The sequence below is a fragment of the Pristis pectinata genome, chromosome 2 (genome assembly GCF_009764475.1).
Source record: "Pristis pectinata isolate sPriPec2 chromosome 2, sPriPec2.1.pri, whole genome shotgun sequence".
Classification (NCBI taxonomy): domain Eukaryota; kingdom Metazoa; phylum Chordata; class Chondrichthyes; order Rhinopristiformes; family Pristidae; genus Pristis; species Pristis pectinata.
The window spans coordinates 39645707-39669727 of NC_067406.1; the positions used below are offsets into that span (position 1 = coordinate 39645707).

At 41.1% G+C, this 24021-nt stretch overlaps 1 protein-coding gene across 3 annotated transcripts in view; it reads left to right on the forward strand.

Moving 5' to 3' along the window:
• The window catches only part of mtmr12 (myotubularin related protein 12), a 67771-nt gene that overhangs the window by 16775 nt on the left and 26975 nt on the right, over nt 1-24021 (forward strand). For all 3 annotated transcript variants that reach the window (XM_052010452.1, XM_052010451.1, XM_052010453.1), the window contains exons 2-7: nt 7315-7366; nt 8104-8243; nt 10363-10435; nt 12216-12352; nt 17586-17679; nt 22849-22990. In XM_052010452.1, coding sequence (XP_051866412.1) covers nt 7315-7366; nt 8104-8243; nt 10363-10435; nt 12216-12352; nt 17586-17679; nt 22849-22990 — 638 coding nt within the window. The remainder of the gene's footprint in view (nt 1-7314; nt 7367-8103; nt 8244-10362; nt 10436-12215; nt 12353-17585; nt 17680-22848; nt 22991-24021) is intronic.

Sequence of the window (24021 nt, forward strand, 5' to 3'; positions counted from 1 at the left end):
TTTGGGTCTTTTTTTACCCAAATAAACAGCTTAAGATTTTAAGGTTGCCAAACAAGCACACTGAGCAGAAGTGACAAAGGACAACTAATTCATCTGCATATGGGTAGTTTTGGGACTGGGACAGATTCTGGTTTATTCTTTATAAGCTAATGCAAAGAATTGTGGAAACTCTTGAACATTTGTGTTTACACATCTGAACAGTTTTTGGTTGCAATTTTGTTTTTGTCATTCACACAATCAGAAACTCAAACTTCCAAAAGTTTGACAAGAGGGTAGTAAAACTTTTTGGTTGTACAGAGGAAGCAGTCTTAAACTGATACACAGCAGTAAAACAGGTTGACATCTGCATGTTATGCATCCTGAGGGCAAGCAAATTTGTGCATTAAAGTATATTGTGCATAACGTTACAGAATCACTTTAAATGTGGAAATGATTTGAGGCCAGTATGTGAAAGTACTTTTGGAGGGAAATTAGATTTTTCAACTGTGATATTTTTTTACACAAGATCTAGAGCCCTGAAAGCAAGGAGAGGCTGCATCAACAGAGGGAAATCGAGTTTGTTTCAGTTTGATTAATGTTTCACCTCATCAAATGAAAGATCTGTTGCCTGTTCAGTGATTCCAGAGAAGCTCTGGCTAGCTGCAGTGCCACACTCTGGATATAATTGTTGAGGAGGGGGATTTTGTTTTTGTTTGGAACAAAGAGCTTGAAGGGTTGTATGCACCTCCAATGTGGCACATCAGCTTTATTCCAGTCCTGTGACCTTTGCCCAAAGGGGTAAGTATTTTTTTAGTTTTTTTAACCTTAATTGAATCATTAATGCTAATATTGCATGGTTTTAAATTTGGTATCAATTTAAATTTTGTTTAACTATTCCAAAAATGTCTCTGATATTTAGAGACTGCGTAAAATGTCTTCTGATAGCTCATGCTCTCAGAGGCCATTGGGGCAGTTCATGGATGTGTCTGTGATTCTACCTGCGGGCTGCTCCACCTGTGGAATTCTGCCAGGATGTGGTGAGCTGCCTGATTGCAGAAGGTAAGCAGAGAGAGTACGTTTATTAAGTCAAAAGCAAACCTTGACGTCAAGGTAACATTTCTTTTGACTTTCTCCACAACTGTAGGTGGACTCTGGAACTTTTCACACTGAGAAATGTTGTAAGAGTGGCACAGTAGATGTCACACAATACGCTCAAGTGCTATAGCAATGATTGTTAATGACCAGAATCTCACGTGATGTGTTACGCTAGGCAGGAGAATACCTTTTCATTCTAAGTACTGGATATTTGCATCACTGAGTTTCATTTCTCAAACTTAGTTTACTGAGAGAGGAGGAGAGAAAATGTTATAAATGGTTCTGTTTTGACCTGCGACCCAAAAGCAAGTAAGGAATGCTCTAATAAAATTTACTTTTTGAGGCTCTAATAATAGACAACAAAGAAGCTAATGGTTCAGTTACTCTGGGTAGCTGGGAGTCAGTGCCATGCAGTGAAAGAATAGCATTTAGTCTGCAAACTGACTTCACTTCAACAATTAGGACCTGATGCTGCAGTGGTGTTGACAGAACTATTTGTGTTCACTATCATTACTGTGTAAGGATTTGTGTATGAACATCATTTAATTAACTTAGAAGAACAAAACTTTTTTTTTGCAACTACCTTCAGTGGAGTTGAGGGAAATCGACTGAACTGAGCTTTTTATGCATTGTTCTCATGCTAAAGTATTCTGGAAATTTTACACTTTATTGAATGAGCTCTAATTGAGTTTCTGAAGGCATGTGTATCTTTTGCCTGCTACTTTAATTATATGTGCATTCCACTCTTAACCTAGCACTATGCTTCAAATGTTAATTTTTTTTCCACCCCTGAAATCAAGTGGCCTGGTTAGATTTAACTCGCTTTATTAATGCTTTAAGGTACTGAAGGATGCTTTGTGTGAATGAAAGTGCATAGTTTTGGCAAGAAGTTGTTGCTTTAAGGTGAGTTTTTGAGGGTGATGGCTGTTGATGGGTTGCAATGGAGGAAATTGTCTCAGGAAATGCACCTGCAAAGAAAATGGCTCTGCCCCCACCCACCTCCACACCCAACCAGTTATTACTTGTATAATTGTGATTACAGAATTATTTTGATTGTCATTGATGGGTAGGAAGAAGGCATCAGAGTGAAGATGGTTAGAAAATAGACATTTTTAATTCTGCCCAGACAACTGCATTCACCAAAAGCATATGAGGCAACATCCTATGCAACGAAAGGATTCTGAGAAGTGCACAGGAACTGAGGGACGTTGGAGTGTAATGAGCTGTGGTTCTTTGAGTCAGCAAGCTCTGGATTTGCAGTCCAATCCTGTGAATTAAGTGCAAAAACCCAGGCTGATACTTCAATATTGGAACAAGGGAGCACTGCCCTGTTTAAATGCTTTTACTTGGATATTTGAAATGAGGCGCTTGGCCCTATCTGATGGACTTAAAAGATTCCATAACTTCCATTTTGGAGAAGATCCAGGAGGTCATCTTTAATATCTTCTTTATTTATCCTGTGCTTAACTTTACTGAATGATTGTTGTTGTTTGAGAGAGCAAGCTGTGTGTAAGTTGGCTGCTGCATTTTGTATACCTAAAATAGTGACTACAGAGTACTACTTCAGTGGTGACTTCAAATGTTTTTGGATATCCTGAAAGGGATCTGAAAAGCAAATGGTGTTTGGGTAAATCAGCCATTGAACTTGATGAATGGCAGAGTGGGCTCGAAGAGCCACGTGGCCTATTCCTCCAATCTCTTCTTTTAATGAGAATATTGCCAGGGTTGGAGAGGTTAAATTACAAGTAAAATTGGTTTAGGGCAAGGTTATTTTTTTTTAAAAGAATGGGCAAGCCAGAGGGGAAGTTTAATTGATACATACAATTTTAGAGAGACAAATAAAATGGTTAATAATGACCTATCTCTGTTAGCAGAGAAGTCGAAATGATAAGGGCATATGTCAGAGTTGAATTGAAGGAGAGTTCAGATTTTTTTCCACTCGTCTGGGGTCTGGACTTTATTGTTTTGAATGGGAAGCAGGAAAACAAAGCATTTAAAAAAAACACTTGGGTGACAGGAAATGCTGCAATTGCATGGCTTTTTAATCAAAAGAATTAAGCTGGCAACAGAACCAAAATATGGCATGTGCTGTAAATCTGGAATATTGCAACCATGCTAGAAATAATTGGCTAGTAATAATCTATGGAGTGCAAGTCAGTTAAAGTTGAGTCAGTGCTTTTTCATCATGATACTAGTCTTTTGGCTGTCATGGGCTGCTTTTAGAGCATAGAACAGTGCAGCACAGAACAGGCCCTTCGGCCCACAACGTTGTGCTGACATAGCTAATCCCTCCTACATAATGCCCATATCCCTCCATTTTCCTCCCATTTATGTGCCCATCCAAGCCCCTCTTAAGCCCCCATTGAACTTAACTCCACCACCCTATCAGGCAACACACTCCAGGCATCCACCACTCTGAGTAAAAGAAAACATACCCCTCACATCTGTTCTGAACCTGCCCCCTCTCTCCTTAAATGCATGCCCTCTGGTATTGGATCTCTCAATAATGGGAAAAAGATATTGCTTGTCCACCCTATCTATGCCCCTTATAATTTTATAAACTTCCAATAGATCACCCCGCAGCTTCTGCTGCTCCAGAGAAAAGAGCCCAAGTTTGTCCATCCTCTCCTGATAGCACATGCCCTCTAATCCAGGCAACATCCTAGTAAACCTCCTCCACACCCTCTAAAGCCTCAACATCCTTCCTATAGTGACGACCAGAATTGCACGCAATACTCTAAATGCGGCCTAACCAGAGTTCTGTAGAGATGCATCATAACTTCTTGACTCCTATACTCAATACCCCAATAAATAAATGCAAGCATTCCATAAGCTGCCTTAACCACCCTGTCTACCTGTGTAGCCACTTTCAATGGGTCATGGTCTTGCACCCTCTGCTCTTTAACACTGCTAAGGTTCTTGCCCTTAAGAGTGTACTGCCTCTTGACATTGGTCCTACCAAGGTGCAACACCTCACATTTATCCAGGTTAAACTCCATCTGCCAATTCTCTGCCCACATCTGCAGCTGATCTATATCACGCTGTATCCATCGCCAGTCTTCTACACTATTCACAACTCCACCAATCTTGGTATCGTCTGCAAACTTACTAACCCATCCATCAACATACTCATCCAGGTCACTTGTGTACGTCACAAACAACAGATGTCCCAGCACAGATCCACGCGGAACACCACTACTCACAGGCCTCCAGCCAGAATAAGTCCCTTCAACCACCACCCTCTGTCTTCTACAGACAGGCCAGTTCTGGATCCACACAGCCAATTCTCCACTGACCCCATGCATGTGAACTTTCTTGATTAACCTATTATGTGGGACCTTGTCAAATGCCTTACTTAAGTCCATATAGATAACATCCACAGCTCTACTGTCATCAATCTCTCTCGTCATCTTGCCAAAAAACTCAACCAGGTTAGCAGACATGACTTGCCCCACACAAAGCCATCCTGGGTTTCCCAAATCAAGCCATTGGATTCCAGATACTCTTGTATCTTATCTCTAAGAATTTTCTCCAGCAACTTCCCTACAACTGACGTGAGACTCAATGGTCTATAGTTCCCCGGATTTTCCCTTGTTCCTCTTAAATAGAGAAACAACATTAGCCACTCGCCAGTCATCTGGGACCTCACCAGTGATCAAAGAGGACACAAAGATACCGGTCAAGGCCCCAGCCACTCTTGCTTCCCTCAGGAACCTGGGGTATATACCATTGGACCCCAGGGACTTATCCACCTTTAATACAGTTCAGGAGACCTAACACAACCTCCTTGATCTCTAAATGCCCATACATGTTTACGCCCTCAGTTCCAATTTCTGCGTCCTGCATGTCCTTTTCCTGGGTAAATACTGAAGAGAAATATTCATTTCAGAACCTCACCCACATCCTCTGCATCCAAACATAGATTCCCTTCTTTATCCTTAAGTGGTCCTACCCTCTCCCTCGTTATCCTCTCATTCCTTATGTAGGTATAGAATGCCTTTTGGATTCTCCCTAATCCTACTTGCTAAGGACTTTTCATGGCCCCTCCTGGCTTTCCTAATTCCTTTCTTGAGTACACTTCTAGCTTTTTGTCCTCGCGTGCTCTGTCTGATCCTAACTTCCAAGGTTCCCTTATTTTGCCATTCACATTCTTCCTTCTAATTAGGACATACCTATCCTGTACTCTGTGCATTTGATCCTTAAACACTTCCCACATACCCAATGTGGACTTGCCAGCGAAAAGGTGTTCCCAGTTTACTCTTACCTAGTTCCTGCCTGTATGCCTTCATCATTAGCCCTGCTCCAATTTAAAACCCTCCTGCTAGCGCCATACCTATCCTTGTCTATAGCTGTGGTCACTGTTCCCCAATTGCTCACCCACTGATAGGTGAGTCACCTGGCCAGGTTCATTATCCAGCACCAGGTTCAGAATAGCCTCTCCCCTAGTTGGACTGTCAGCATATTAATTTAAGAACCCCTCCTGGATATAGCTTACAAATTCTGCCCCATCTAACCTCTTTGCACTAAAAAGGTCCCAATTTATATCAGAGAAGTTGAAGTCTCCCATGACCACAACCCTGTAAATTTTTTTTTTACATATTTTCCTAATCTCTTGCCCGCAATTCTCCGAGCATTAAAGTACAAACACTTCAAACCAGTCCATCACATCTGTTATTAGGAACCTGCCTAATACTACATTCCCTGACGTCAGCCCTCCTGCCCATTTCCTCACTTGTTGATCTGTTCTGGTTCCCATCCCCCTGCGAAGCTAGTTTAAACCTTCCCCAGTTGCATTAACAAATCTCCCTGCCAGGATATTGGTTCCCCTCCAGGTCTGGTGCAACCCGTCACTCTTGTCCAGGTCACCCCTTCCCCAAAAAAAGGTTCCAATGATTCAAGAACTTGAAACCCTGCCCCCTGAACCATCTCCCCAGCCACTCCTTTGTCTGTGCCATCATCCTGTTCTTTCCTTCACTAGCTCGTGGCACCGGAAGTAATCCGGAGATTACAACCTTGGAGGTCCTGCTCTTCAGCCTCCTTCCTAACTCCCTATACTCATTTCGCAGGACCCCTACCCCTCTCTTGCCTTTGTCATTGGTACCAATATGCACCATGACCTCTGGCTACTCACCCTAAGAATATTCTGTAACTGCTCTGAGACATCCAGGACCCTAGCACCCAGGAGGCAACACACCATCCTGGCGTCTCTTCGGTGGCCACAGAATCTCCTGTCTGCCCCCCTAACTATCAAGTCCCCTATGACTATCACTCTGCTTGATTTCTCCCTTCCCTTCTGAGCCTCAGCCGACCACAGTGCTACTGGCCTGGCTGCTGCCGCCTTGCCCAGATAGGTCATCCCCCTCAGAAGTATCCAAAGGGGTATACTTGTTGCAGAGAGGAATGTCCTCGGGGGACCCTGCACGGACTCTTTTTTTTTCCCCCTACCTCTATCGGTGCTCACTCATCCACTACCTGAATCCTGCACTCTGGGTGTAACCACCTGCTCAAAAGTCCTGTCTATGATTCGCTCAGCCTCCCTGATGTTCTTCAGTTCATCCAGCTCCAGCTCCTTAAGTTGGCTGCACTTCCTGCAGGTGTAGTCATCAGGGAGACTATCAATCTCCCTGAATCCCCATGTCCTACAGGAGGAGCATTGCATTTCTGTATCTGCCATCCTACCTACACTATATTAAGGGAATCTGAAACCAAAGCAGCAATAATAAAAGGACAAACTTGCCCCTCTTACCTGTTCTTTTGCCTCTGCCTCTTCTTGTTGAAGCCTCTTGAGTCAAAGCCTCTAATTTCCCATTCTGACTCTAGCCCACTCCAATGATGGTCACTCTGGTAGACCCTCCCTCTCTTTTATGGTTAAAGACCCCAACCAAGGGGGAAAAACTCTCTGGATCAGGTGACTCTCCACTCTCTCCCTGCTGCTGCCGCTTCCCGCGCCTATACACCGGCTTCTGCTGAGGGGGAAATATCTCCAAGCAAATGGAGAGGAAAAACAATTCATCAGATCGGGTGACTCTCTGCTCTCTTCCTGCACACTTTTGTATAATGAATTTCTATAATTCCATGATATTCATATTGGAGAATAGTAAGCTTGTGGAGCACATAATCATGAATGATCCATTTGACACCATGCATAATATAAGTTTATGATTGTTCCAGAGTTTATACAGATTATGTTGTCTACAGTCATGGATTGATATAATAGTAGATTTATTTTTTTCCCCCCAGGAAATTAAAAAAAAGGAAAGTAATGATGACCTGAAGCCACACTTATTACCAGGTAAATAAAATTATAATGCTCCTCTGCAGTGAGCATTTTGTGTTTTGAAGGGGAGGGTTTAGAGTTGATTGTTATCCATTGATCCCCATTGGGAAAATAGACAAGGATTTGTTTGGGTATGGCAGTAGTTCTCCTCAATTAAATCGGCTGGAGTATCGTGAATGACAAATTGGTGGGAGGCCTGACTAATGTGAATTTCATAACAGAAGATACAAAGTTCTAAGGGTCATGAAGCATGCTGTATTATCCAAGCATGTGAACTTGCTGATTTCTGTAGCAGACCTGTGTTCTTTGGATCAGAAAATTTAATTCCTGTTTCCTTTCCAAAATTTTCAGCTTCCCAGTGATAAACTAGGTGCTGATCAACTAACTTGTGTGTTCTGGAATTACAATAGTGCAGATTTTCTTAAATGAGGAATCCTGTTCTTTGCAGCATTCTATTAATTAAGCACAGAAATTAACTTTTGATGGTTTCCTGCCATCATTTAAAATCCAAAGTGCACTATTATAAAGGAAATACTAAACTTTTCATATTTATTATGCCTCAACTGGATTATTGTGACTGGATCTGAGTATTGCAATTTATCAAGGATGTCTGTGCCTTGGAGAAAGAACAGTGGGGCTTTGCTGGGATGAGAGATTTAGTAATGTGATAAAGAGTAATCTTTTTCTTTATTGAATGTGTCAATGCAATGAATTTTCCAAGGTTTTAATATTTTCCACTTTGTCTTGCACAGGGGAACTTGTAATTTGTGAAGCAAACACTGTTGTGAAATATAGTCGGGAAGATTCGTTACAACGGGGATTTTATGGAAAACTCATCTGTACAAATTTCAAGATTTCCTTTTTAAGTGCTGAACAATTGTTGGATGATGTGGTAAGCTTCAGTAAGGCTATTCTGACTGCACCACCAAAGCTCCATTGTAATGAGGGACAGGCATCAGGCACATAGGAACACCACCATCACGTTTCCTTTCAAGTGAAACACCACCCTTATTTGGAAATGTCAGTAGTTCCTCTTCATTATTGGCCAACAACAACAGGAGTAGCTTGACCAGAAGAACTGCTCCAATTCAAGAAAGTGACTCGCCATGACCTGTTTTGAGGGTATTTGGGTAATTAATGATAACCTCACCAACAATGGCCATGCCCTATAAATAATATCTTTAAAAAGTACTTTGGCTGCTGGAAGTGCATCTGTCTTTATTTGGTTTTGTAGACGGCATATCATCTTTTTGTACTAAAGGGGTGGAGAATGATCTTTTATGCCAGTGCCTGGATCGTTTGAGGCTTGAATATTGCTTTTTGTGTATTGCTTACTCCAGTTTGGTTTAGGAAGCTGGAATGCATCCATTTCACTTTCTAGAGGTTGAGTCTGAGGCCAAAATTAAGTTTGGCAACCAGCATGGGGCATTGGCTGGAACACTGATTTGTAACAGCAGTTTTAAAGAACGGAAGCAGGTGTCTGCTTAAAGCAAATGGTTTGACAATGGAGGCAGTGACTTGGAGATTTGAGGAGTTTTGAGGAACAAATCTCAGCAAAAGAAGTGATGCTGCTGATAACAATGATTGCTCAAGGGAAAAGTGATCCTGTGTAAATGTTTCTTTTGCATTTTTATTCAGAGGAAGTTGTGTAAATTGGTTCAATGTCCATGCATGTGAAAACCAGAAGAACCTGGGCTCTGCTGCCCAGAAGTATGAAAAGTTATCCAAAATGGGAGTTGTATCACTTTTGTTAAGTAGAGAATGGTACAGAGATCAATACAAACTAGTGAAATTTCTAGAATCTCTTTTTATGAATAATCAGGGCATGGTATGTGGAGTTTTTTTTTAAGAAAAGCATATAATAGTTTTTCTCCTAAGTAAATAGGATGGGGTGAATTATCCCTGACTACTTTAAAAAGGATAATCCTGCAAAGATTCTTGAGGCATTTGGATGCTGTGATTCATTGTTGCATCTGTAGTCAGATCTGCACCACCTGATCAAGTTGGCCAATGGAGATGCTGTTGTTGTCTTTGCCAGTGATGTTTCCAGTAAATTCTTAAAAACACTCTAGAAAATGAAGTGGAGCTGAAACTACTTACCATAATTTTGTGAATAATGGAAGGGTAGGGAGGAGCAAAGAATGCACAAATTGCATCTTGTGCAGCCATTGCAAGTTCGTTGAGGTATGTAGTGGCATAAACATTGTCATTGATCATTATCTGTCTTTCTGCTTTGCCTTTTAATCTCCAAATGAACTATCTACAGCAAGAGGGTGGAGTATAGAAGTTGAGCAGTTTTGCTACAACTGTAGAAGTTGTTGGTATGATAATGTCTGGAATAACATGTAGTGTTGATCTCCTTCCTTAAGAAAAGGTATATTGGCTTTGGAGAAGATTCATTAGGCTAATTCCTGGGATGAAGGAGCCTGTCTTTGAGGAAAGGTTGAGCATATTGGATCTGATCTCATTTGAGATTAGGAAAAAAGGTAATCTTATTGAAATATTGAAGATTTTGAGGGGATTTGACAGAATTGATGCAGGGAGGATGTTTGTCCTGACAAAGTAATCTAGGATTAGGGGGTTATAGTTTTGGAATAAGGGGTCAACCATTTAAAATGAAGATGAAGAATTTCTTAGGGTCAAGAATCTTCTCCAACTCAGTTGTAGAGTTTGAGTCATTTGGGTATTTCAAGATTGCAATAAATAGATTTTTGGACGAAAGGAATGTTAAGGCTTGCAGGGAACAGGCAGGAAGTGCAGCTGAGGCCTAGATGAAACAGCTGTGATCATTTTGAATGGCAGAGCAGACTTGATCTATTAATGTTTATGGTTTTGTTATCTTTGCTACCTAAAAGCAATGCCATGCATAACCTACTAGTATATTCTATGTAACTGGAGAACTTGTAGAAAATATCGAGGATTGTTAAGATCTAGGTGGCTGTTATTATGCGTGTGACCTTGGTTACCCTCCTATATCTGTAAATTTCTCTTTCCTGTAATTTTCATTTTAGGAACAATCCTATAGGAATAAACTGATGGGTGAAAATGACATATCCTTACTTTGTGTGGACCAGATCTTTGGAGGTAATGTAATAAAATAAATAAATACCATCTAGCATTTTTATTTGTTTTAGTGTTTTTGGTTCTGTAATTGTGTACGTACTGACTGTTTTTGTGTGTGGTGAAGAAAGGGCTCTGAATTAGACCATTAAAGTTTTCAAGCATTTTCTGCCATTCACTTACATTATTGCTGATTTTTATCTACTTTATCTGCAGTAATCCTTGACAGCCACAGTTTAGATGCTCTTTGGCTGACTGGCTTGCCTGAGGCCTGTACGTGTACGTTATGGGGAGTGTATTGCAGGATGACTGCAAGGAGCAGAATGCTTCTGGGAACATGGAGACTTTTTGTTAGGGAAGGTTTTGAGAGAAAAGATCGCATCAAATGACTTCTATTAAATTTGTTCACGTGCCACACAAACAACATAACATTTTGCTAAAAAAGGTAGAGGATCTATGGATTCTGTTTTACATGCGTGTATAACAAAAATAGTGTCAGGTTGTCCTATTACTTATGTCATTTATATATGATTCCATCTTACTGCTTCTGCAGTTGTCTTGACCTTTGGAGTCAATGAAACAAGTTTGAAATAATGTCGCTATTACTTGGGAACTAAATTGTACACCAGGTGTTTACAAAGAGCTGCAGAGCTGTGTGTCTGTGTCCATGGGGGGGAAAACATTAAAAGAAAAATTTAAGCTTTCATTTAAGATGCCTTCTGTTAAATACTGTACTTGAGTGCCTTGCACCTTCTAATATTTAGGTGACTGTTATAACAAATGGAGTATGTGGTGTGAAGACCAAGACTGAATGACCCAAAATTGTAGTGTTGCTGCCTTTACTGCTGTGTCTGTAATGATGAAAAATTATAGACCTGAAACATTAACTCTGCTTCTGTCTGCAGATGAAGCCTGGCCTGCTGAGTGTTTGTAGTACACTGCAGATGCTGCAGATATAAATAAAACACTATTTAATTTTTGATATGGTTATTATCTTCCCTGTAAAATCTTCTCTATAATTTTGGTGAAGCAAGTCTGTTTTGCTCCTTGCTCTTGACCACTACCATATTGAAACTTCTGGGTATTTCACATTGTATGCTTGTCAGGAGTGGGGAATTTCAAAGTGACAAATCATGATGCTCTTAATTTATTTTTGTTTTAGAATAGTCTTAGTTGCTATGAAGGTGTGTATGTTTCTGAAACTCGTATCTCCTTTTAAAATGGAGCAATAAAATACAGTCATAAATATCTAAACTCTTGGATTCGTAGTAGTAAAATTGGTGCTTTAACTGTGTTGATTAATGGTAAGGTTAAAGAGTGGAAATTTTGTAATTTGCCATTCATTTCAAATGTTGGCTGTTTTGTTTATGGCAAATCTAAATCAAAGGTTGTACCTTCAATTCCTACTCCAGAAACCTGAATGCACACACTTTTGGCTGACTTTCCAGTGCAGCACTGGAGGAATGCTGTGGTGTTGGAGTGGCTGAATTTCAGCTTTTACGTTAGATGGAGGACTTGTCTATCCTCTTGGGTGGAGTGGAAGGTATCCTGATGCTATTTGAATGAGCAGGAAATGTCACCTCTGGCATGCTGGCCTATATTTATCTCTTATTGCACATCGTGAAAAGCAAATTAACCAACAACTCTCAACTTGCTGTGCACAAATTTGGCTACCTACATCAACAATATTTCAAAAGTACTACTTTGATTAAAAAGCACTTTGGAAAGAAGCTGTGAAAAGTGCTGCTCGGCCTTACAAATCCTTGGAGATAAAGCAATAACTTTTATGTATGTTTTCTTTTAGTTTATGATGACAAGAAGAAGCCTCTACTGCCTGGTGCTATAAAGAACAGAATTCCCGAGAAGTTGCTTCTCTATTGTAAAGATTTTCGGATCTTTCAATTTGGCTTGAGATATTCCAAGGAAGAGGATGCAAGAAGGGTAAATGAAAATCAAACTTTCTGCCCCAAATGTAATTTAAGCAAGATTCCTTACTTTTTTTTTGTTCTTGTCTGTTTGAGAAATGCTTCTGTAGTAAATATCCTTGAAGTCATGTTTGAAAATATTTCTTGCTTTGGGAGAACCACTGTGCACGAGTAAGCCAGATGGTGACTACTTCATGACACTGGGCAGGATGGCTATGCTTAGACAATTCTATTGCCATAACATTCTCAATGTAGTGTGTTCTTTTTTTTTAAGGGAAACTTTTTTTTAAAAAAGCAAAATGAGGAAAACTATGAACATGTGGTTGTTTCCAAAGCACTCATGACTTGTGGATGGTCTTGATGTTAGAAATTAGGGTTTTAATACAATATTGTAGGATGATCATTACCATATGAACCCCACAATTCACAACTGATCTCCAGGTAAACAACCATTGATCAGTGATGCTTACATATTGAGATTTACTCAAGGGGGTTTTTTGGGGGGGTTGGGGGGGGGGGGGGTAGAATGTGGAGAGGACCACCAAAATGTCACTTCCTGGACTTGCCTATTCCCGTGCTTTCCTCCATAAACCAGCTCAAATGTAACTGTTACCTGTGTCACAACCTCCATTTAAGTTTCACTCTAATAGCTGATCTGCAGTTGATCCCAGTCCCTCCAGTCCCATCTCCAAAATTTCATTCTCAAGTTTTAGGTTCGGTTCATGGAGTGGCCCTCCTTGTCTCAGCAACTTCCTTTCCTTAAATTCTGGCCCCCAGCAGGTGCTGCTGATTTTTCACTGTTGCAGCTTTGCTGTCTTGGCCCCAGGCTCCGGAATATCCTTCCTAAATCTCTCCATTTTTCTGCTCTTCTCATTAAGACACTCTGAAACTAAACCTTCAGTCACCTGGCCTAATTTTCTTGGTGTGGTCCTAATTTTGTCTGACATCTGAAATGCTTTGAGACATCCTATGTAAAAGACGCTAATATAAATAACTTGCCACAATTGCAGCTTCTGTTCTTGTGGTTTCCATGCTCTCCTTCCTGTATTTCAACTCTGCTCCTCTAAAAATGAGCTCTGCAAATTTTTGTCTTTTGTTAAAGCATTACTATTTTTAATGATCTGAGAATGTATCCATGGGTCAATAGCACCCTTTAGCTCATGTGGACCTCCTTATTCCTCATTTCCAGATGTGTGCAAGGCACATTTGTTGATGTGATGTTGATTGCAGCAGTGCTTGCTGCAGAACATAGAACACTACAGCAGAGCATAGTACAGGCCCTTTGGCTGACATCTTATCCTGCTCTAAGATCTATCTAACCCTTCCCTCCCACATAGCCCCCCTATTTTTCTATCATTCAATGTGCCTATCTAAGAGTCTCTTAAATGTCCCTGATGTATCTGCCCCCACAACCTCTGCCAGCAGTGCATTCCACGCACCCACCACTCTGCTTTTTTTTAAAAAAAAACTTATTCCTGACATTCCCCTTATCTTCCTCCAATCACCCTTAAAATTGACTCCTCCTTGTGTTAGCCATTGTTGCCCTGGGGGAAAACATCTGTCTGTCCACTCGATCTATGCCTCTTATCATGTACGCCTCTATCAAATCACCTCTCTTCCTCCTCTCCAAAGAGAAAAGCCCTAGCTTGCTCAACCTATCCTCATAAGACATGCTCTCCAATCCAGGCAACATCCTGGTAAATCTCCTCTGCACCCTCTCTAAAGCTTCCACATCCTTTCTATGAGGCAACCAGAACTGAACACAATACTCCAAGTGTGGTCTAACCAGAGTTCTATAGAGCTGCAACATTACCTCGTGGCTCTTGAACACAGTACCCCGACTAATGAAGGCCAACACTCCATACGCCGCCTTAACAACCCTATCGACCTGCGTGGCAAACTTGAGGGATCTATGGATGTGGACCCCAAGATCCCTCTGTTCTGCCACACTACTCAGACTCCTGCCATTAACCTTGTGTTCCACCTTAGAATTCAATCTCCCGAAGTGTATCGCTTCACACTAATCCGGGTTGAACTCCATCTGCCACTTCAGCCCAGCTCTGCATTCTATCAATATCCTGTTGTAATCTACAGCAACCTTCTACACTATCCACAACACCACCAACCTTTGTATAATCAGCAAACTTACTAACCCACCCTTCCACATCCTCATCCAAGTCATTTATAAAAATCACAAAGAACAGGGGTCCCAAAACAGATCCCTGCGGAACACCACTGGTCACTGACCTCCAGGCAGAATATGCTCCATCTACCACCACCCTCTGTCTTCTATGGGCAAGCCAATTTTGAATCCACACAGCCATGTTTCCCTGGATCCCATGCCTCCTGACTTTTTGAATGAACCTTCCATGAGGAACCTTATCAAACACCTTACTAAAATCCATGTACACCACATTCACTGCTCTACCTTCATCAATATGCTTTGTCACATCCTCAAAGAATTCAATCAGTCTTGTGAGGCATGACCTGCCCCTCACAAAGCCATGGTGACTGTCCCCAGTCAGCCTATGCTTCTCCAAATGTTCATATATCCTGTCTATAAGAATCTTCTCCAGTAATTTGCTCACCACTGAAGTAAGACTTGCTGGTCTGTAATTCCCAGGGTTATCCCTACTCCCTTTCTTAAGGAACAACATTTGTCACCCTCCAATCATCTGGCACTACCCCTGCATCCAGTGAGGACGCAAAGATCGTCACTAAAGGCTCAGCAGTCTCTTCCCTAGCTTCCTGTAATAACCTTGGATATATCCCATTGGGCCCCGGTGACTTATCTATCCTAATGTCTTTCAATAGTTCCAGCACATCCTCTTTCCTCATATCGATATACCCTAACATATCAATCTGTTTTACGCCATCCTCGCAAATGCCAAGGTCTCTCTCTCTAATGAATACTTTGCTTTGGTATTTACCAAGGACCTTCCCAACCTCTTCCGACTCAAGGCACGTTTCCTCTTTTATCCCTGATCGGTCCTACCCTCACTCTAGTCATCCTCTTATTCTTCACGTACAGTGGCATGCAAAAGTTTGGGCACCCCCTGGTCAAAAGTTTGGGCACCCCCTGGTTACTGTGAATAGTTAAGTGAGTAGAAGATGAACTGATCTCCAAAAGTCATAAATTTAAAGATGAAACATTCTTTTCAACGTTTTAAGCAAGATTAGTGTATTATTTTTGTTTTGTACAATTTTAGAGTGAAAAAAGGAAAGGAGCACGATGCAAAAGTTTGGGCACCCCAAGAGATTTGAGCTCATAACTTTTACCAAGGTCTCAGACCTTCATTAGCTTGTTAGGGCTATGGCTTGTTCAGTCAGTTAGGAAAGGCCAGGTGATGCAAATTTCAAAGCTTTATAAATACCCTGACTCCTCAAACCTTGTCCCAACAATCAGCAGCCATGGGCTCCTCTAAGCAGCTGCCTAGCACTCTGAAAATTAAAATAAATGATGCCCACAAAGCAGGAGAAGGCTATAAGAAGATAGCAAAGAGTTTTCAGGTGACAGTTTCCTCAGTTCGTAATGTAATTAAGTTGAGGTCTGGAAGACGAAGAAAACTTTCTGAGAGAACTGCTTGTAGGATTGTTAGAAAGGCAAATCAAAACCCCTATTTGACTGCAAAAGACCTTCAGGAAGACTTAGCAGACTCTGGAGTGGTGGTGCACTGTTCTACTGTGCAGCGACACCTACACAAATATGACCTTCATGGAAGAGTCATCAGAAAACCCTTCCTGCGTCCTCACCACAAAATTCGGCATCAAGTTTGCAAAGGAACATCTAAACAAGCCTGATGCATTTTGGAAACTAGTCCTGTGGACTGATGAAGTTAAAATAGAACTTTTTGGCCGCAATGATGTTTGGGGAAAAAGGGTGCAGAATTTCATGAAAAGAACACCTCTCCAACTGTTAAGCATGGGGGTGGATCGATCACGCTTTGTGCTTGCATTGCAGCCAGTGGCACAGGGAACATTCCTCTGGTAGAGGGAAGAATGAATTGAATTAAATACCAGCAAATTCTGGAAGCAAACATCACACTGTCTGTATAAAACAAAAAGCTGAAGATGAAAAGACGATGGCTTCTACAACAGGATAAGGATCCTAAACACCTCAAAATCCACAATGGACTACCTCGAGGCACAAGCTGAAGGTTTTTCGATGGCCCTCACAGTCCCCCACCCTAAACATCATTGAAAATCTGTGGATAGACCTCAAAAGAGCAGTGCATGCAAGACGGCCCAAAAATCTCTCAGAACTAGAAGCCTTTTGCAAGGAGGAATGGGCGAAAATCCCCCAAATAAGAATTGCAAGACTCTTAGCTGGCTACAGAAAGCATTTACGAGCTGTGATACTTGCCAAAGGGGGTGTTACTAAGTACTGACCATGCAGGGTGCCCACACTTTTGCTTCGGGCCCTTTTTTGTTATTTTGAAACTGTAAAAGATGGAAATAAAAAAGTAATCTTGCTTAAAATATTAAAGAAACATGTCATCTTTAACTTTATGCCTTTTGGAAATCAGGTCATCTTTTACTCGCTTAGCTATTCACAGTAACAGAAATTTTGACCGGAGTGCCCAAACTTTTGCATGCCACTGTACATGTAGAATGCCATGGGGTTTTCCTTGATCCTACTCACCAAGGACTTCTTGTGCCCCCTTCCAGCTCTCCTAAGTCCATTCTTAAGCTCCCTCCTGGCATAAAGAATGTGAAAGAACAAAGTGAACTAAGATGCTGTTCCATAGAGATGGGCAAACAAGTGCTTGCATCATTTGTGGGGGAAGTGCCAAGGAGGGTAAAGGTGGTATCCTCCAGAGATGGAGAATTATCAGATGACAAGTTTTATTGTGGGATTCTTTTGAGCAACTTAATCAATCTGGAAGAACTTAGATTTTGCTGTTTTGTAGATGGTGTTGGGGAATAATTTTTGTAAATTGGATTTTATTTTTGAAGTTAGGAAATTGGTGTATTTGTGAGAACTATTTTTATTTGTAATGTCGCCTTTTTAAGGAATAAAATATTAGTTCGGTCACTTGAATATTTGATTTTTTTTTCAGTCTTTCAGACTTGGGAATGGATAGGATCATTTAATTCTTACCTCTGACCCTCTTTCCTCTTCCTCATCTATCCCTTCTCTTTCCTCCCTCCTCTCTTTTCCCCACCAGCACCCCCCCCCACCCCCCAAATCCCCCATCAATAAAATTCCATGCACTCATTGCAAACATGTGTTTTTTTTTCTCTTTCAGTTGATCCGGGGGATAGTTCACCATTGTTTGAATCCAACTTCTTTAAAATGTTTGTTTGCTTTCTCCTATGTTGGCACAGCAGGTGGTCTTAAAGGTAATGCCTCATAAATCCTCCCTTTTTTTTGTTTTTTTACATATGAGATATAATGGATTGAACCAGTTTAGATCAAAGTATTCTGGTATGTTTTAGGCAATACTGCATTTAGTTTCCTGTGCCTTTCTAACTTTGAGGAAAGCTTGTTGCTGTTTTAAAATTATCTCCAGTTCCAGCCTGGACACTGCAGTTATCTGTGCCAAGATGGATCACTTTTCACTTTTACTGAAGTGACCTTAATATGGGTACAAGGAATGGCTGCGACTTTGCTGACATAACTAGGGTAGAGATGACTGATATAAATCAGTGGTGTGAAAAAAATGAATTTGTGCACTTCAGGAGGGAGAAAAACAAAAGGATAAGATAAAATCTTTAAATTTGGAGAAAAAAGTGAAATTGAAGGAATCTGGGTACATCTTTTTACTTCTTTAAAGATTTCAGGGCAAAATGTTCAATGGACAATTGGAATTCCGAGTCTTGTGTTTTAAGAGTGCTGAAATGTTGATTTTGGTGTAGTATTTTAGAGTATTGCTTGCACTTTATTAGGCTATTTGATATAAGGAAACACCACATTTGGAAGAAAGTAAAAAATTTTAAAGACTGAAATTACAAAGGACTGAAAATGCTGCTTCCTCCCCCAGCCAAACAAAATATGGTGACATGTGGAACATTTTAAGGCCTTTGATTTCAGTCTAATTTTTTGTTTGCTATCTTTCGATGAGGCAAGTTATATTTCTACACAGTGGTATGTGCCAGGAATGAGCTGCCAGAGAAAGGGGTGTAAGAGGCATGTGGACAGGCACATGAACAGGCAAAGGATGGAGGGATGTCGACTACATTCAGGCTGATGGGATTAGTTTGGATTGACATCATGGTCGGCACAGACGTTCTGAGATGAAGGCCTGTTCCTGTGTTCTATTGTTCCATGTTCTATTTGGAAGGAAGTTCAGCATATTAGTAGAAAACAATTTGCTTTACTGCAAGTGGCAATTGTGCCAAATTGTTACCTCATTTAAACAGCAAATCTAGATAAAAATTTAGAAATGGAGCAATATATACTCGTCACTGGCAAAAATAGTTGAATCTAATCTATCTTTTAATGTGAGACATTTAGCTGCATTGCACTCTGAGGTGGGTGGCAGTTTCTTGGAGCTGCTATCCATTTGTCCTCTATATTGTTCATTTGAATGGGGTTGGTGACCTTTATTATAACTAAGTTTGGGTTAAGTTTTATTTTCCTTTTACTTACCTTCAGAAATGTATTTTAACTAAATTTATATTAATATTTTAATGTAATTGATTTAATTTATATAAAATATTTCCAAAATTGGAGACTTTTTGAAACAATGTCATAGTCATGGAGTACTACAGCACAGAAACAGGCCCTTTGGCCCATCTAGGCCACACTGACCTGATCTTCTGCCTAGTCTCATCTACCTGCACCCAGACCATATCCCTCCAAACCCCTCCCATCCACGTTCCTATCCAAACCTCTCTTAAATGTCACAATTGAACCTGCATCTACCACTTCCTCTGGCAGCTCATTCCACACTTGCACAACCCTCTGAGTGAAGAAGTTTCCCCTTAAATATTTCACCCTTTGCCCTAAACCAATATCTCAACCAACCTTAGGGAGGAAAAGCCTGCATGCATTCACCCTATCTATACCCCTCATAATTTTGTATACCTCTATAAAAATCTCTGCTCATTCTCTTAACTGACTTTATTCCCTAGAGTGCAAGGGAATTAGCAGACTTTTACCCATGACTGACATCAGGCTCACTGGCCTATAATTCCCCAGTTTAGAGCCTTTCTTGAACAACAGAACAATGTTAGCTATCCTCCAGTCTTCTGGTATCTCACCTGTGGCTAAGGATGTTTTAAATATCTCTGCCAGGGCCCCTACAATTTCTGCACTAGCCTCCCACAAGGTCTGAGGGGACACCTTGTCAGGCCCTAGGGATTTATCCACCTTTAATTGCCGCAAGATAGCCAGCACCTGCTCTTCAGTCTTCTGTAATCCAGATATGGTCCATGACCTCACTACTCTTTTGCCTCCATTCTATAGTCTGTCTGTCTGTCTCCACATGCAAAAAATCCATTTAAGATCTTCCTCCATCTCCGCTCCATGCATGGATGACCATGCTGATCTTCAAGAGGATTAATTTTGTCCCTTGCTACCCTTTTGCTCTTAATATAGCTATGGAAACCCTTGGGATTCTCTTCACCCTGTCTGCCAGAGCAACCTCGTCCTCTTTTTGCCCCCTTGATTTCTCTCAAGTGTTCTCTTGCATTTCTTGTACTACTCAAGCACCTCATTTGATTCCAACTGTCTGTACCTGATATGCGCCTCCTTTATTAGGCCCTCAATATTGCTTGATAACCAAGGTTCCCTAAACCTGTTAGCCTTGCCTTTTATTCTAACAGGAACAAACAGATTCTGTACTCTCAATATTTCACTTTTGAAAGCCTCCCACTTACTAAGCATCTCTTTGCTAGAAAATGGCCTGTCCCAATCCATGCCTGCCAGATCCCTTATGAGGCCATCAAAATTGACCTTCCTCCAATTTAGGATCTTAACCCGAGGACCAGTCCTATCCTTCTCAATAATTATCTTGAAACTAATGGAATTATGATCACTAGATCCAAAGTGTTCCCCTAGACACACTTGTGTCATGTGCACTGTCTTGTTCCCTAAGAAGAGATCTAGTATTGTGCTTTCTCTAGTTGGGACTTCTACATATTGAGGAAACTTTCCATCCAATCCCTTTCCACTATGGGAGTCCCAGTCAATGTGTGGAAAGTTTAAAAAATCACCTACTATCACAACCTTATTTTTCTTGCAACTGTCTGCTATCTCTCTTTATTTGTTCCTCTAAATCCTGCTGATGATTGGGAGGTCTATAATATAGTCACATTTAATGTGGTCATCCCTCTCTTGTTCCTCAGTTCCACCCATATTGGCTCAGTAGACGAGCCCTCCAGTATGTCCACTGAGCACTGCCGTGACATTTTCCCTGATGAGTAATGTCACCCCTCCCCCTTTAGTACCTCCCTCTCTCACGTCTAAAACATCAGAACCCCCAGAACACTGAGCTGCCAGTCCTGCCCCTCTTGCAACCAAGTCTCACTAATGGCTACAACATCATAATTCCATGTGCTGATCCATGCTCTAAGTTCATCTGCCTTGCCTATAAAGGTATATAAAATATTGAGAGGAATAGATAGAGTAGACAGCCAGCACATCCTTCCCAGGGCACCAATGCTCAAAACGAGAGGGCATGGCTTTAAGGTAATGGGTGGGAGGTTCAGGGGAGATGTCAGGGGGAGGTTTTTCACTCAGAGTGGTTGGTGCATGGAATGCACTGCCTGGGGCGGTGGTGGAGGCAGATACATTGGACAGGTTCAAGACTTTGTTGGATAGGCATATGGAGGAATGTGAGATAGAGGGATATGCAGGAGGAAAGGGTTAGATAGTGTGAGGGTGGTATAATGGACGGCACAACATGGTGGGCCGAAGGGCCTGTTTTGTGCTGTATGGTTCTATGGTACAATATTCCTCGCATTGAAATAGATGCATCTCAGAACATAAGTTCCACCATGCTCGTCAACCTGTCACTTTCTGTCTCTGCTTGCAGGCTTAATATCTGCTTTCCCCACAACCACTCCACTTGCTGCCCTGCCACTCTGGTTCCCACACCCCTGCAACTCTAGTTTAAACCATCCCCAAGCAGCACTAGCAAACCTTCCTGCAAGGATATTGGTCCCCCTCCAGGTGCAAACCGTCCCACTTATACATGTCCCACCTGCCCTGGAAGAGAGCCCAATGATTCATGGTTGTATGGCCTTCATTGGCTGTATGGCTCCAGTTTTATGTTGTTGCATACTGTTGCAGGTCATCTCCAGGCTATAGCAGGGTTACGTTCCTGTGAACTCTTCATAACCCAAACAGTTCACATAAAACAAATGTGGCCGCAAACTGAGTTCCCGCACGGCAGAAGATCCCTGCAGCTGCCGGCAAATCCATCCTGATGTTCTCCCAAACACTTATTGTTATTACAGGCTATATGTAAGTTGGGTGTTCATAAGCTGGGGAGGACCTGTACTGTGCAGTATGTGGCAGGCTTTGGTACTCTATCTATCCAAATTGTTCTCCTGCATCATGACCAGTAGATTTCTTGGGTGAACAATGGTTGGTTTGTGAATCAGTGCACAAGACGCTGGTGGAATTCAGTGGGTCAGGCAGCATCCATAGAGGGAAATGGACAGTTTACATTTTGGGTTGAGACCCTTCAGAACTGAAAGATGGAGGGGAGAGAGAGAGCCAGTATAAGGAAGGGGTGGAGCAAGAGTTAGCTTGTGAATGTTGATTGTGAGATCTTGTCCTCGCTCAACCTCACCTTCTCATACCTTTTCAAACATCACGTGTGTGATTTTAATGATATGATGTACAAGGGCATCTTTGTCAAAATGGAGAAGAAAGTAAGATTTTTGTAACCTAAATACCAAGTATGCAGCAAAATTCCTTGAAATTGAGTTTCATAGTAACTATTTTAATTGGTTAGTTTTACTGGCTTCTTGCCCTGTTTGAGCATGACTTGTTTATTATTCCTGTGTAGAGCATAAAGGCCAGTGTAAAAGGGAAAAGTATATATTAATCAAAGTCTTTAAATAGGTGTTTCACATGGCTGTTTTTACAGAGAGAAAATGCACAATCACTAATTGTGAAAGTACGAAAGGGAAATTTTTGATCTCTCACGGAAATACTTGTATATTTGAGAACAAGAAGCAGTAAACTTTGCATATACCCATGCAGGGTGACAGTTCTGAATGCTAATTAACTCGAGGATTTGCTTGGTTGAAGTGATGATTAAAGTAGGTCACTCTGTTATTAATAACAGCACATGTACCACTTTATATTCTTAAACTTTCCTGCCTTTGCACCATATTCTAATGGTTTTGCAATTATTTTGTCAGTTCTTTTTCCTGTTAACCTATTGTTTCCTTGATTTTGTTGAAATTCGAATTGTAACTCTGAAAAAGAATTCCATATTTTTACTTCTGAGGTTTCTTCCTAATTATATGTAGCAATTAAAAATTGTTCTAAGGTAAGTGATAAGTGGTGTTTAGTTGGCAGAAGTACAAAAGGTTAATTACTTTTTCTGCCAGTTGGTCCTGGGGCAGCTGAAGAGGAACCACCAACTGTAATGTTTGAAACCAAAGTTGACTGGAAAATGGAGCTGGATCGCACAGGAGGTCTATTGAGCAACAGAGTAATTTCCATTAATGAAAATTACCGCATCAGCACTCGGTGAGTGTTCAATAGTTGGATATTGTACTTCATACCAAATTTCTTTTAGCTAGGAATGCAATAAGCAAATCTGACAATGTCTTTTTGCTTTCCCAAGTAAAACAAAAAATATACAAATGCCACTTTAAATTCCATGCTAAAGAAAATGGTCCACATCCACAGTAAGAGGATACATTGTGAAAGATGTAATTGAAGATGCTATGTAGCATCTTTTCATGGCATTCCAAAAATGCTGCTTGGACAATAACGTGGTTTTGAAGAATAGTTAGTCTGCATAGAGAAATGCCATAGCCAACTAATACACAGCAAAGTCCCAGAAATAAATTGCCATGAGTGGTAAATGTTGACTGGTATAAGGAGAGTTCCTTCATCTTTATAGACTACATTGGGATGGTTTGTACCTGATGTAAAGTATCATCCCAGCCCAGTTCTTTTGATATAGAAATTCTTTAGTTCTGCATAACCTAATGGAGCTGGAATAATTGAACACATTTTAAATAATTTTTTTAATGTGGGACCTGTGATTCTGCCACAAGTGGGGCAGGGGGTGCTTGAGGAGGTGGTGCTCTTCTTCCACCATTTGTACTGAATTTTTCTTTGCTCCCAATTTATGGCCTTCAGGTACTCAGTGCCATCACAAATGCTGCTTCTCCACATATTCCCAGGAGTTGGTGGGGATGCTACATTTTTCAAGAGTTTTGAGAACATCTTTTTAACCTCTCCTCTTGGTGCTCTCTCTCTGTAACAGAGCTTGGATTAAAGTGTCTGTTTTGAGAGTCTGGTGTTGGGCATGTGAATGATGTGACCTGCCCAGCATAGCTCACTAAATGCAAGTAGGGTTCAATGCTGACAGTGTTGGTCTGGGAGAAGATGTGGACCTCTGTTTCCTGCCAACCGACTTGGAGGAGCAATGTGGACCAACTTTTATCCATCCACCAACAATATTGTTTGGTCACTTTTCTCATTGGTTACTGAAAATTTGTGTGTAAATGACCTGTCTATTTCATTGCATTACAGCAGTGACTGGATTT